The following is a 15,739-nucleotide window of genomic DNA, read 5'->3' as shown; positions in this document are numbered from 1 at the left end:
ATACAGGTTGTGAGAAGCTGCAGTAGTTTTAGGCGGATGAGACGTTCGTTATGTAAAAATTGACGATTCAAAGTGTAACTATGTTACCTACTGAATAAAGATATTTTTGAATTTGAATTTGAATTTGAAATTAGTTGAAAATCGACCGGTGTTTTAGTGAAATGTAAAATTTGAAAAAGTATAATATTTTTTTTATATTTGCCTTTTTTTTCGGTTACAAATTATACATCTTGCTATGGATGTACAATCAAATAGCAAAAGTTCAGTCACTGAACCCAGCGAATTATTTGTAAACAATGGTCAAAATTATGAACCATTAGTTGTCATAATTATAAAATTTATGTTTTTGTAGGTGTTTTTGGTCTATTACAGAAACGACATGTAACCAGGAGGTCTTAAGTGCAACCAGTTAATTTATTACTTTGCAAGAAACTGATTGGACTTTTGCAGCTTAAGTACCGCAGAATGTCCCAATTGGTATATAATTGTGAGCATCATCAGGCCTCATGTATATTTTCCAAATCATTTATGATGTGTCTAAGAGACACTATTCAGGGTGTTAGTGACACCGTAACGAATACTGAGGGGGATGATTCAGACCATGATTCAGAGTTGATATCAAGTGGATATCTCTGTCGCAAATTTTGTTTTTCAATTATTTTCAATTCTATACTTTTGCGATGGAAAATATCAACTCAGGATCATAGTCTGAATCATCCCACAAAGTTTTCGTTACGTCACTAACACCGTGTATAGAAAAATCTCACTAAAAAGTTAGAAGTATAAAAAGGCAAAAAGTACTGTTTGGAAAAGAATGGAAAATATAAATTAGATAATTATGTAAATAATAAGCTAACAAACATGTTATATCAAATACTGGCTTTTGTCAATTGTTGTAAGTTAGAAAACGCGGGAATCGAAACATTAGTTTTTAAATAAGGCAAAGGAATGACATTCCATTAAGCCTATAATGCCATTGATAAATATTTTTTAAATGGTGAAAGAAATCGATTTTTAAGAGTAGTCGAATAAAAATAATATTTAAGACTCACAATTTTACGATAATATTATTATTTGCGGAAAAGGTAACATTACTAATATCCATTGAAAATATTCAAAATGTGAAAAGAAATAAATTATATTGTAAAACTCTGATTTTATTCGAATATAAAATTTTATGTTTTGCAGATTAGTTATAGAGAGGTCCGTTTAGACGTATAATTCTGTTTTTATAACGGTATATAATTCTTCCAGTCATTTTTAAACAGGCCATAGAATAAAGAGTAGTACTACGTCATCATCATCATCATCATCATCATCAGCCCATTAACGTCCTCACTGCTGGGGCACGGGCCTTCCCTATGGATGGATGGGAGGGAGAGACTACGTCATCATCATCATCAATTTAAGAGCCACGCTCTTGTCGGTGCAGCGTTTTCCATGCTACTTTTTTAGGGAAAAATAGAGCAGTGGTTTCCCTCTTGCCTTCCGCAGTACTCTGTCTGACGCGAGTGGGATGGCGCCCAGAGTAGTCTATTTCAAAGCCGTACTAGGACTCCTGTCCTCCGCCTCTGAATAGTACTGACAGTTACTGCTACCCTCTGCCAGGTGCGTACTACATATAGAACGGTAATTAATTCCCCTCTCACACACAGATTATGCGTCTAAATTTGACAGTCTCGCTAGGGTTGTCGGAGAACCAGAAAAATCCGTTTATTGCCATCTTTTTCGGTAAAGAGAGCATTTAAAAAATAAAGTTAAAAAAAATACACTACAGGTGTTCTTTTTTTAGATTGATGGTGAGGCACAGGAATAAACCTGTTCAGCCCGTAATAAATTTATCTTAATAAAATACTCGTATTTTTTTATATAGCCCTAAATTATTATTTTTTTCTAATCTACAACCCCTAAGAAAACTAAAATTTCATAACATTACTTACGAATTTAAAATCAGAGTTAATAAAAAAATATGTTTCCAAGTGTGATCTTGACTGCCATCTTAAAAAAAGTATTAATTTTATAACGATTTGCATTTAGTGTCATTCCATTTTTTTTTAGATGAAAATGTGATGTATCTCAACTTTTGAATTCGTTTTTTTTATTGCACAAATATATTTTTTTAATATTGATCATTGAAACAACCGTCTATACAGTCCTTGGAGGGGGTATGGAGCATACTCCACCACGCTGCTCCACTGCGGGTTGGTGTGTGGGTCAATAATTGACCCATTTGCTCGTGCTTAGTCTACCTTAAGATCTTCGACTGGGCTTAAAAAGTAGAATGAAGAATTGTTTTTTTTTTAATTAAGATGGATTTGCTCTTAACTTCGTTCTTCCACGAGGAGAAGAGATCGGCAGTGGAACGAGCTTACCCAGAAAATGCCTATTCACCCGTGATTTACACATATAGAACGGTAACTCTCCCCGCACCAATTCGTACCGGGCTCCGACCTCATCCCCTCTGGGTCTTATTTTAGTCTCAAATAGCCGTAAGCTTAGGAGTGAGAGGGAGCTAGTAACTGTCGGTTTCACTCGCACTTACTCGTTGGATTGTCTGGGATGTGGTTAAAAATAGTATTAAGTTTTATCAATTCCCGGTCAAAAAGATGTTATTCAGAAAATATTTGTGCAATAATTTACTAATACATTAATTAATATTGGCTGTTTCTTAGCTGTAAAGAAATATAATATTTACTCTCGGATTTTACTCGAAAAAAAAAACATTTTTATTTACGAAGTATCGACTCCTGAACACACAATTTAATCAATATATCTTATCAATAAATTGTGTCGAAAATTATTATTCTAATCAATGGTTATGTTTGTATATTAAAAGCGAGATTCGAATTAAACTATGAAACCTCTTCCATTTTTTCAAGTCGGTTAAAAATTTTCATATTTTTATTTTTACCCGACCGCGTAGTGAAAGGAATTTTACCTTCATACTTCGCTTAATAGGAGTCGATACATTAAATATTTTGACAATTACATCGTACACGATATCCAATAATGCAACGGTTCAAAAAACGTAGTTTCGAAAAAAAAATGTCTGTTCATAGTGTAGTAAGGAGACTAACAAGTCTTCTAAAAAAATACGGTTTTAACATAACAAATACTTTATTGCACAAACAGGAAATACAAAACACGAAACAAAAGAGGAATAGAAAGAGTACAATAGGCGGCTTTATTGCTAAGTAGCGATTTCTTCCAGACAACTTTTAAGTTTTAGTAAGGTTTTATACAAAATGACAAGCAATATTTTCTCTAACAACTGAAAAGCCCGTAAGAAAAAACCCGTGATAAATAGTATAATATAAACACTGTTGGGAATGTACTAAAAAGGCGTAAAAGTTATAATAAAGAAAGCTGTATTACCTAGCCTTTATGCAGATAGTGTTACAGTGAAAAATGGAACAATAAAAAAAAAAACAAGTAGATAAAAGTCATATCAAAAAACAGCCAGTGTCCTTATTGTCAAAGAGTTTTTACAACAAGAAGAAAGCATTCGATTTTATTAGTTTGAATTCATGTTTGGAATTCATAATTGATATCACGTGGTTTCCAGGATTTGTGCCCAGTTAATGGCAATAGGCTTACATAGCTGGCGTGGAGTGGTGTATGTACTATACTCCTTTTATGTTTTTTTATGACTTGTTACAATATTGGATGTCGTGTACGATAGGTCGATCGCGATAACATTACATGAAAGTGTAAATATAGGTGACTTTTGTAAAATGATTCTTCTATGATAAGCATGTCTTCGTAAGGTTTAAGTAATCGTAGAGGCCATTACGGTGGCACTGTCAAATTCAAACGTCGAACTGTCAAATGAGTTTGACGTTTCTTAGTGGGTGTTCGTTTCATGTGCAACAAACAGGATTTGATGTCTAATTACTACTTTTACTTACTTTTTTTCAAACTTCGATAGCGCGTTTCAGGACTGCATTATTGAATGGTGGCGCCATCTGTTGCATATGGGCGGAACTAGTTAGTCATCTAGTTGGGTCCGCCACAGTTTAAATTAAATTAAACTGTACGACATTTTACGACTTTTTCGAAATACTTGAAGTGGCTACATCAAAATTGACGCCAGGATAATATTTTATTTAATTGTTTTCGATAGATCTATAGATGATGTTAAAAAATATATCTTGTCGGATATTTATGAAACGAACATGCCCGTAAAAAGTTCAGAAACCGTAATGGCATTGTACCAATAATTAAACGGTAAAATAATGTTTAAATGTTATGAACGATTAACGTCCATCATGTTAAAGTAGTTTATAAGTGTTTTTTTTTTCAATATTGTCACAATTTTTCTTAATTGTAGGTAACTCTTATAATAAAATGTATGTATGAATGGATGTATGTATTTGGCTTAGGGAACGTTAAATCGCAGTGTCTTTAAAAAAAAACAAGTTCAAAAAAATAATTTGTCTTGTGTGTAACTTGAAAGCAGGCTGAATGTAAAAAGGTCTTTGCAATAATTTGAAAGTTCCCAAAATGCGCGCCAAATTTTTTTTATCTGTATTAGCGTACGGTCTCCGACCTAACATGTAGATAATAACATATTTTTTATTTAATGTTCAAAATTGTATTGCCATCAATGAAAGACTAATGTTATTGTTAATGACATTACACTATTATCCAAGTATTTATGTTTTTTATTTACCTTTAGTCATAGAATTATCATCATCAGCCGTATGACGCCCACTGCTGGGAGTCATAGAATAAGGAATAAATACTACGTATATAGGAGCTCGGTGGCGCAGCGGTAAACGCGCTCGGTCTGCGATTGTTGAAGTTAAGCAACTTCCGTTCATCTCGACCGTTTTCATCTCGAGCTCCTCCGTGCTTCGGAAGGCACGTTAAGCCGTTGGTCCCGGCTGCATTAGCAGTCGTTAATAACCACCAATCCGCACTGGGCCCGCGTGATGGTTTAAGGCCCGATCTCCCTATCCATCCATAGGGAAGGCCCGTGCCCCAGCAGTGGGGACGTTAATGGGCTGGTGATGACTACGTATATACTCTCCGCAGCTGACCTAGGTTTACCTTAAACCCTCTCGGCCTTACTTTAGTCTTCAATCATCGTCACACATGACACACACAGATGCGCGTGTACGATAACGTCAATGTGTAGTGTCTGTGTAAAACATGTGTAAAACGAGGTGTGTTGTATGAAGTGACCGGGGTGTGTGATTTGAAATTCTACTAGCTTGCCCGCTTCGTTCACTTTGACTACGATAATAAACAGTAAACAATCATTCATCATAGAAACAAAAAACTTTATTAGGTTTAAGACATTGGCCCCGATTCCCGCAGACACCTAATTTTATTTTAAGCTATACCTGTCATTTTCTTATCCGCCGAAAAGGAAAGGGACGAGTTCTCGAATTTAAATAATCAAATTCATAATAATATTAAAATGCATCATATCGATTTTATTTTCACTCGAGTGAGTAATCGATTTGTAGGTTATATATGTCATAATAATAACACTGGCCAGAAAAAAGTTGATGCTTTTGGCGGGCTGTCATTACGAAAAAACTAAATAATTTTCAGAGAACAAAAGAAGGTGCATTAGAACAGAGAACAGAAATCAGTGAACATTCAGATTATTCAGAAACAGATCAGAGCAGAAATAACAGTGTATTTTCAGGTATAACAATCAACAACAGTTTTATCAGACTTCCTGTCGATGTGCAGGAAGAATATTCAGTTAAGTCTTATCATCATCATCAGCCGTACGACGCCCACTGCTGGGCATAGGCCTCCCCCAAGTTAAGTCTAATAATACTTATATATTTTCCTAATTACTTAGATATCAGTTATGCTATAGGTATTTGTATTATTTGGTATAAATCGACAAAGGGAACAAATGAAATTGCATTAAGAGGAGAGAACAGAAATCAGTGAATATTCAGATTATTCAGAAACAGATTACAGAAGAAACAGTGTGTTTTCAGGTATAACAATCAATCGCAGTTTTATCAGACTTCCTGTCGATGTGCAGGAAGAATATTCAGTTAAGTCTTATAATACTTATATATTTTCCTAATTACTTAGATGTCAGTTATGCTATATTTGTATTATCCGATACAAATCGATAAAGAGAACAACAGACAGTAAACAGTAAAACGGATAGTAAAACAAACAGTAAAACATTGCACAAGGTAATATCGTTGTGGTGATTTATCAGGTAATCAGATGAATTTATCAAGGCAATCAGGTGGACAGGGATGGCTGTAAGGGGCGGTTGGAGGCCATTCGCGGGGTTTCACCCCATATTCAAACATCGTGGGCTTTTTACCCTATATTCAGACGGCTATGGGCATGTTGTCCATTTGTGGGTATTTTGCCGCATAGGTATTCACATAACTATGAAACATTCTAATCACATATTCAAACGTCGTGGGCTTTTTACCCTATATTCAGACGGCTATGGGCACGTTGTCCATTTGTGGGTATTTTGCCCCATAGGTATTCACATAACTATGAAACATTCTAATCACATATTCTAACATCGTTAGTTTTTTACCCTATATTTAGACAGCTATGGGCACATGGCCCATTTGTGGGTATTTTGCCCCATAGGTATTTCATATAACTATGACACATTTCAGTTTTGGAATGTGATTCAGAATTCAGATAATTCGTGACCTTACATGATTATGTATGGTTCACGACAACAACGGTTAATTTTAAAATGAATGAATAACCCTAGCGAATAAAATAGGCATCTCGCTGATATATCACCGTAACATGTGCTGTCAACGTAATTCCGTCGGGTTATTGACCAATGTGAAATTTTAAGAGATGTTTTTTCTGCCTAAAATTGACGTGTGTCATAAATTTTATGCCTGTCGATTACCCGTCCCATTCCTGTTCGGCGGATAAGAAAATGACAGGTACCTATAACTTAAATTAAAATTAGATGATGTATACTGTAATCAGCACTATTACAATAACTTCTTAATATTAAATTATAGTCGTTTTGTTTCATTTGTGCCCAGAATGTAAACAATATGGCCGCCAGTGACATTTGTGACATAACTAAGGATGGGAAAGTTTTAGATTTCTTTCTAAAGGAACTGATTCATTTATCTATTAAATTCATAAGACACATGTACAAATAAAACAACTTATTTTTAAATTTAATTGAATTCGTAGTGGTTCCAATGCTCATAGTTCATTCCACTTACGTGAGTGAATCATTCATTATAAAATCAGATAGGTTTGGATGATAAATTAGTAGGACTGTCATGACATGATTTATAATCCCTAGACTTCGAACAGATTTTAGGTATAAGGTGCCTATTTTTTTCTCATATTATAGAACGTAATGAATTATTAAAATGTATTTTTTTATCACAGGGCATAATCGTTTTCGAAACAATCTTCAAAAAATATTTAAAAAATAGCGGAATGTCTTATAAAACGTACATTTGACTCGGACTAAAAAAAATGTTCAGTGAATCACACGCAAAATTAACCTCAGAAAATTAGTATAAGTCTAGTTTATAGCATTATTTTTCTGATTCTTAACGAATTATTCTCATTTTTCATAAAAACTTTGAACTTTTAAGTTGTACTATCTTTTCATTTCAAAATTTCCTTGGAATACGATTTTTTTGTAGTTGACGTACGATCATGCCTTTTTTTCATCTGGCAGCCCTGGGATAATTTCGTTTTGTCGCTCGTCTCGTCACTCGTTCCCTGGCTTTTGTCATGTGTACGCGTTTTCGTGGTTGTTCTGTAGTGTGTTCTTTTTCGTTTGACTTAGCTTTCCCCTGGTATTCCGATTTGCAAGTGTATTGGCTGCTTTTGTTGTGCTACGGACTAACGACTTTGGCTGTCGTTATTTGGACTCCGACTTTGCTTGTGACTTGGATACTGTTGACATTGTGCTACATAATCTCTTTTGTGGAAGCCGTAAGTAATTTTAATTTAAATAGAACACTACTGGCCAAAGTAAAAAAAATGTCAAAAGTCAAAAGAACTTGATGCGCGGTTGAGCATCAATATTCGGTTTTGTAGTCTGTAAAAAGAATAAATAATATACGAGTAGGTATTGCAGTTATAAGTATTTATCTCGAAAACTCAGAAAATATTTTTTTTTTATTGTTGATCACTAGTTACCGTGATCCTAGCTAGTCATATTTATTAATAATTTTCAATACACACAAATGTTGTAAATTTAATAGGAACTTATATTTTTAGGTTTTCACAATGGATGATCCTACACCGGGACCATCTCGTGAGATAGCGCCGCCTCCGCCTAAGATACGAAAACGCAGTCAAAATTTAACTGCTAATGAAAAACTCATTGCGTTAAATGTGCATGCCTACGTCGAAAAATCTATGTCCACATACCCATTTAAAAGGGAAGTGGATGAAATAACTGCAGACATTATGAGGACATCGACAAGGACAATAAGAAATATTATAAAAGAAAAAAGGACTATGGGCACGACGTCATCTCCACAAAAACATAAAGATATTAAAAAAATTGTGGACAAGTTAGACGATTTTACACTTTCCGCAATTAGACTGAAAATACACCAATATTATTTTGATGGTGAACTGCCTACAATTAAGAAAGTTTTGACAGCTGTAAACGAAGATGACAATCTACCAAACTTTACTTTATCGACGATGTACAAGATAATGAAAAAACTGAATTTTAAATATGCGAAAAGATCAAGAAAAAGTGTCCTGTTAGACAGGCCGGATCTTCAAGTATGGCGAATAATATATATACACAAAATATCTGATTACAGGAAAGAAAATAAAAAAATATACTATTTAGATGAAACTTGGGTCAATGAAGGTTAGTTTTAAAGTTATTATTTTGCAATCTAAAGCTATTTTTGTTGTTGTTTACTGACATAACTGACTTTCACTGTTTATTTTTACAGGCCATACTGTAGATCACGTATGGATGGACGATGATATTAAAAGCAGTCGCGATGCGTTTTTAAGAGGGTTATCGACTGGTTTAAAAAATCCGGCAAAAGGGAGACGCTTAATTGTGACCCATATAGGTAACGAAAATGGATTTTTGGAAGGAGCAGACTGGGTGTTCGAAGCGAAAAAGTCGGATGGTGATTACCATGGAGAAATGGATTCTCATAATTTCGAAAAATGGTAAGTAGTAACACATTTTACCCAAAATGTCAAAGTAAATAGATCATTACTCCGTTCGTTACATCGCTCCGTTGCGTGAAGAAAAAATAATAAACATACTACATACTTTATAATATGTGTACCTGCAATAAAAGTTGAGCCCATTATAACAATAACAGTTACAAACGATGCCGAAACTTGACGTAAACAAGGTCATAAAACACGTGCGCTTACAAAAGCCGTAGGGATATAAAATGAATTGTTAAGTTTTCCTGTAATTGGTTAGTGTATTGTAGACGTATAGAATTTCTGGATCCTTATCTTAGGCAAAATTCTGTTTAATTTTTTACCTACAATAATACTTGTCATATTGAGTGATAATAAACATGTATTTTTTATTTAAAGGTTTCAAGAAACATTAGAAAAAATAGAGCCTGGATCTGTAATCGTCATGGACAACGCGTCATACCACTCAAGGAAAGTAGATCTTCTGCCAAACATGGGCTGGAGGAAGACCGATATACAAAACTGGTTGCAAAGCAAAAATATTGATTTCGAAGAAAACGAAATAAAAGCACAATTATTACAAAAAATAAATAAAATGAGATATCAACAGAAACATGTCGATGAAATGGCAGCCAAGAAAGATATTATCGTTTTGCGTCTTCCTCCATACCACTGCGAGCTAAACCCGATCGAGTTGATTTGGGCACAAATGAAATCTTATGTTGCCCGAAACAATAAAAGTTTTAAAATGGCAGAAGTAAAAAAATTGCTGAGTGAAAGTATGGCGCGAATTGGCAAGGAGCAATGGACGGCGTGTGTAAACCATGTTTTAAAAGAAGAAGAGAAAATGAAACGTTTGGAAGGGCTGATCGACGACGCGACCGATGGCGTTACGCCTAAATTTATAATTCATATATCCGAAGACTCATCTTCGCATTCAGAGTCTTTTGATGATGACTCCGATAAAGAAAATTAAGTTCACTTCTCATCAAAGAAGTCGAAACACTTCAGAATTTAAACAAAAAAAGAGAATTAATTCAATAAAAAAATAGCATAATTTTGTAACTGGCAGTTTGGTCTTTACAATGGTGTACGAAAATTCTAAATTCAAAATTAGATTTTCAATTGTAATCCGATAAACAAATTTTAATATTGATTTAATACAAAAGGGTTATTTTTTATCACACAACACAAAGCACGAAATACCAGAAAAACATATTTACAGACAAGCGTCAATTTTTAGTTTTTGCACCATAAATGTAATGTACCCAAAACTCTAAAGACCCATTTGTATCAAAACAATGTTTTAATTTGTTAATCGGATAAACAATTGAAAATCTAATTTTGAATTTGGAATTTATGTACACCATTGTAAAGACCTAACTGCCAGTTACACAATTATGCAATTTTTTTAATAGAATTAATTCTCTTTTTTGTTTAATGACCACGAGAAAGAAAATTCGGAAGTCTTTCGATTTTTTAATGAGAAGTCTAGTTTTAATATTCTCAATCTATATAAAGCTGTATCTACTCATAAATTACACGAGTGTAATAAATTTAATTATAATTAAGAAAGTTGTTTTACTTTTACATGTCCATTATCTACATTTAATAAGAAGCCCGTTATTTTTCTACTAAAAATGCAATTTCATGACGAAGGCGTATATCGGGATCAAATCAAATGATATAATTAGCGTTCCTATCCATACGTTCTTCATTGTGTTCTGATTTATTTAGAAAGAAAAGTAGACGCCGCGCCTTATAAAATCTGTTTAAAAGTCTACCTAACATGTCAGTCCTATAAATTTATCATCCACAACACCAATCTGAATATAATGAATGACTCACTCAATTTTGTGATATGAACTATGAGCTAAATGCATTGAAAGCGCTACGAATACGATAAAATTTAAAAAAAAAACGCTTGACAGATAACCTCACTTTTCTAGTGTTCCGAAAAAAATCATTAATTTGGTGTAATTTTGTGAATATTTCATAGTTTTTGCGTGTGCCCGTAAAATATTGTTTATTTTATAGCTATATATGTCAGGTTAGCCGCGAAAAAGTAAAAAGATTGGGAGATTTCAGTGATTTTGTTGTTTGTTTACATTCTGGGCACAAATGAAACAAAACGACTATAGAAAGATATGGGGGTCCAGAAGAAAAGGAGAAGAGGAAGTATAATTGTCAGTGAGTTTTCGCTATTTATCTGGGCTCATCGAACCTGCGGCCACCAAGTTCGACCTCAAACCCTTCGCTCTTCACATCTAGCAGACCAGCTCGTACTAGCAGCTCTATCAGCGGCCGGCGACGCACCACACGTTCACGATATGCAGCTGAGCGCACTCCTGAGGGCAACAGGAAAATAAATCATCATAACTGGGTAGAAGAGTTAACAGCCTCCGTGATTAGAACCCCCTTCGATTGATTGAGGGGAGGCCTGTGCCCAGCAGTGGGGCGTATTAGGCTGTTATGTTTATGTTAGATCAGGGTTCGAAATTATCAGGATAATTATGTTTCTTGATAATGATTTTTACCCTTTTTAATTTTTTACTGTATGCATACATGCATTAAGTAAAGCTGATGAAAATCTATTTCTACGACTATGAGTGGCAATGCTTAGAAAACTGTATACATATTTGATCGATTGATGAAGGTTGTTGGAAGGAGTCGACAGCATTCTTAGGCGAAACTTACTACTTTGGGGAAAACTTTATGCAAATGTATTGACTATGAGTGGCAACGCTTAGAAAACTGTATATTTGATCGATTCATGAATGTTGGTGAAAGGAGTCGACAGCATCCTTAGGCCAAACTTAATACTTTGGGAAAAAATTTATGCAAATGTATTGACTATGAGTGGCAACGCTTAGAAAAGTGTATATTTGATCGATTCATGAAGGTTGTTGGAAGGAGTCGACAGCATCCTTAGGCGAAACTTACTACTTTGGGGTAAAATTTATGCAAATGTATTGACTATGAGTGGCAACGCTTAGAAAATTGTATATTTGATCGATTCATGAATGTTGGTGAAAGGAGTCGACAGCATCCTTAGGCCAAACTTAATACTTTGGGAAAAAATTTATGCAAATGTATTGACTATGAGTAACAACGCTTAGAAAACTGTATATTTGATCGATTCATGAAGGTTGTTGGAAGGAGTCGACAGCATCCTTAGGCGAAACTTACTACTTTGGGGTAAAATTTATGCAAATGTATTGACTATGAGTGGCAACGCTTAGAAAATTGTATATTTGATCGATTCATGAAGGTTGGTGAAAGGAGTCGACAGCATCCTTAGGCCAAACTTACTACTTTGGGGAAAAATTTATGCAAATGTATTAACTATGAGTGGCAACGCTTAAAAACCTGTATATTTGATCGATTCATGAATGTTGGTGAAAGGAGTCGACAGCATCCTTAGGCCAAACTTACTACTTTGGGGAAAAATTTATGCAAATGTATTGACTATGAGGGGCAACGCTTAGAAAACTGTATATTTGATCGATTCATGAAGGTTGTTGGAAGGAGTCGACAGCATCCTTAGGCGAAACTTACTACTTTGGGGTAAAATTTATGCAAATGTATTGACTATGAGTGGCAACGCTTAGAAAACTGTATATTTGACCGATTCATGAAGGTTGGTGAAAGGAGTCGACAGCATTCTTAGGCGAAACTTACTACTTTGGGGTAAAATTTATGCAAATGTATTGTTTATGAGTGGCAACGCTTAGAAAATTGTATATTTGATCGATTCATGAAGTTTGGTGAAAGGAGTCGACAGCATCCTTAGGCCAAACTTACTACTTTGGGGTTAAATTTATGTAAATGTATTGACTATGAGTGGCAACGCTTAGAAAATTGTATATTTGATCGAATCATGAAGGTTGGTGAAAGGAGTCGACAGCATTCTTCGGCGAAACTTACTACTTTGGGGAAAACTTTATGCAAATGTATTGACTATGAGTGGCAACGCTTAGAAAACTGTATATTTGACCGATTCATGAAGGATGGTGAAAGGAGTCGACAGCATCCTTAGGCCAAACTTACTACTTTGGGGTAAAATTTATGCAAATGTATTGACTATGAGTGGCAACGCTTAGAAAACTGTATATTTGACCGATTCATGAAGGTTGGTGAAAGGAGTCGACAGCATCCTTAGGCGAAACTTACTACTTTGGGGAAAAATTTATGCAAATGTATTGACTATGAGTGGCAACGCTTAAAAAACTGTATATTTGATCGATTCATGAAGGTTGGTGAAAGGAGTCGACAGCATCCTTAGGCCAAACTTAATACTTTGGGGAAAAAATTATGCAAATGTATTGACTATGAGTGGCAACGCTTAGAAAAGTGTATATTTGATCGATTCATGAAGGTTGTTGGAAGGAGTCGACAGCATCCTTAGGCGAAACTTACTACTTTGGGGTAAAATTTATGCAAATGTATTGACTATGAGTGGCAACGCTTAGAAAATTGTATATTTGATCGATTCATGAAGGTTGGTGAAAGGAGTCGACAGCATCCTTAGGCCAAACTTACTACTTTGGGGAAAAATTTATGCAAATGTATTAACTATGAGTGGCAACGCTTAAAAACCTGTATATTTGATCGATTCATGAATGTTGCTGAAAGGAGTCGACAGCATCCTTAGGCCAAACTTAATACTTTGGGGAAAAAATTATGCAAATGTATTGACTATGAGGGGCAACGCTTAGAAAACTGTATATTTGATCGATTCATGAAGGTTGTTGGAAGGAGTCGACAGCATCCTTAGGCGAAACTTACTACTTTGGGGTAAAATTTATGCAAATGTATTGACTATGAGTGGCAACGCTTAGAAAATTGTATATTTGATCGATTCATGAAGGTTGGTGAAAGGAGTCGACAGCATCCTTAGGCCAAACTTACTACTTTGGGGAAAAAATTATGCAAATGTATTGACTATGAGTGGCAACGCTTAGAAAATTGTATACTTGATCGATTCATGAAGGTTGGTGAAAGGAGTCGACAGCATCCTTAGGCCAAACTTACTACTTTGGGGAAAAAATTATGCAAATGTATTGACTATGAGTGGCAACGCTTAGAAAACTGTATATTTGACCGATTCATGAAGGTTGGTGAAAGGAGTCGACAGCATCCTTAGGCCAAACTTAATACTTTGGGGAAAAAATTATGCAAATGTATTGACTATGAGGGGCAACGCTTAGAAAACTGTATACTTGATCGATTCATGAAGGTTGGTGAAAGGAGTCGACAGCATCCTTAGGCCAAACTTACTACTTTGGGGAAAAAATTATGCAAATGTATTGACTATGAGTGGCAACGCTTAGAAAATTGTATATTTGATCGATTCATGAAGGTTGGTGAAAGGAGTCGACAGCATCCTTAGGCCAAACTTACTATTTTGGGGAAAATTTTATGCAAATGTATTGACTGAGAGTGGCAACGCTTAGAAAATTGTATATTTGATCGATTCATTACGGTTGTTGGAAGGAGTCGACAGCATTCTTAGGCGAAACTTACTACTTTGGAGTAAAATTTATGAAAATGTATTGACTATGAGTGGCAACGCTTAGAAAACTGTATATTTGACCGATTCATGAAGGTTGGTGAAAGGAGTCGACAGCATTCTTAGGCGAAACTTACTACTTTGGAGTAAAATTTATGCAAATGTATTGACTATGAGTGGCAACGCTTAGAAAACTGTATATTTGACCGATTCATGAAGGTTGGTGAAAGGAGTCGACAGCATCCTTAGGCCAAACTTACTACTTTGGGGTAAAATTTATGCAAATGTATTGACTATGAGTGGCAACGCTTAGAAAACTGTATATTTGACCGATTCATGAAGGTTGGTAAAAGGAGTCGACAGCATCCTTAGGCCAAACTTACTACTTTGGGGAAAATTTTATGCAAATGTATTGACTATGAGTGGCAACGCTTAGAAAACTGTATATTTGACCGATTCATGAAGGTTGGTGAAAGGAGTCGACAGCATCCTTAGGCCAAACTTAATACTGTGGGAAAAAAATTATGCAAATGTATTGACTATGAGTGGCAACGCTTAGAAAACTGTATATTTGATCGATTCATGAAGGTTGGTGAAAGGAGTCGACAGCATCCTTAGGCCAAACTTACTACTTTGGTAAAAACTTTATGCAAATGTATTGACTATGAGTGGCAACGCTTAGAAAACTGTGTATTTGATCGATACATGAAGGTTGTTGGAAGGAGTCAACAGCATTCTTAGGCGAAACTTACTACTTTGGGAAAAAAATTATGCAAATGTATTGACTATGAGTGGCAACGCTTAGAAAAGTGTATATTTGATCGATTCATGAAGGTTGTTGGAAGGAGTCGACAGCATCCTTAGGCCAAACTTACTACTTTGGGGAAAAATTTATGCAAATGTATTGACTATGAGTGGCAACGCTTAGAAAATTGTATACTTGATCGATTCATGAAGGTTGGTGAAAGGAGTCGACAGCATCCTTAGGGCAAACTTACTACTTTGGGGAAAAATTTATGCAATTGTATTAACTATGAGTGGCAACGCTTAAAAACCTGTATATTTGATCGATTCATGAATGTTGGTGAAAGGAGT

At 35.1% G+C, this 15,739-nt stretch overlaps 1 protein-coding gene and 1 long non-coding RNA gene across 2 annotated transcripts; both read left to right on the top strand.

The window, feature by feature from the left end:
- Positions 1 to 133: 133 nt before the first annotated feature.
- On the top strand, positions 134 to 4,654 carry LOC126379309 (uncharacterized). The gene is made up of 2 exons (XR_007568303.1): positions 134 to 1,283; positions 1,381 to 4,654. It is a non-coding gene; the product is annotated as an uncharacterized LOC126379309 (long non-coding RNA).
- A 2,329-nt stretch (positions 4,655 to 6,983) lies between these two features.
- LOC126379181 (uncharacterized) lies at positions 6,984 to 11,271 on the top strand. The gene is made up of 4 exons (XM_050027857.1): positions 6,984 to 7,932; positions 8,221 to 8,830; positions 8,919 to 9,147; positions 9,532 to 11,271. Exons 1-4 carry the CDS (start codon positions 7,729 to 7,731, stop codon positions 10,106 to 10,108), a joined length of 1,620 nt encoding a protein of 539 aa, XP_049883814.1. The 5' UTR covers positions 6,984 to 7,728; the 3' UTR covers positions 10,109 to 11,271.
- The last annotated feature ends 4,468 nt before the right edge of the window (positions 11,272 to 15,739 follow it).

The sequence above is a fragment of the Pectinophora gossypiella genome, chromosome 28 (genome assembly GCF_024362695.1).
Source record: "Pectinophora gossypiella chromosome 28, ilPecGoss1.1, whole genome shotgun sequence".
In the NCBI taxonomy this organism is placed as follows: Eukaryota; Metazoa; Arthropoda; class Insecta; order Lepidoptera; family Gelechiidae; genus Pectinophora; species Pectinophora gossypiella.
This window is presented reverse-complemented; position numbering and strand designations above follow the sequence as displayed.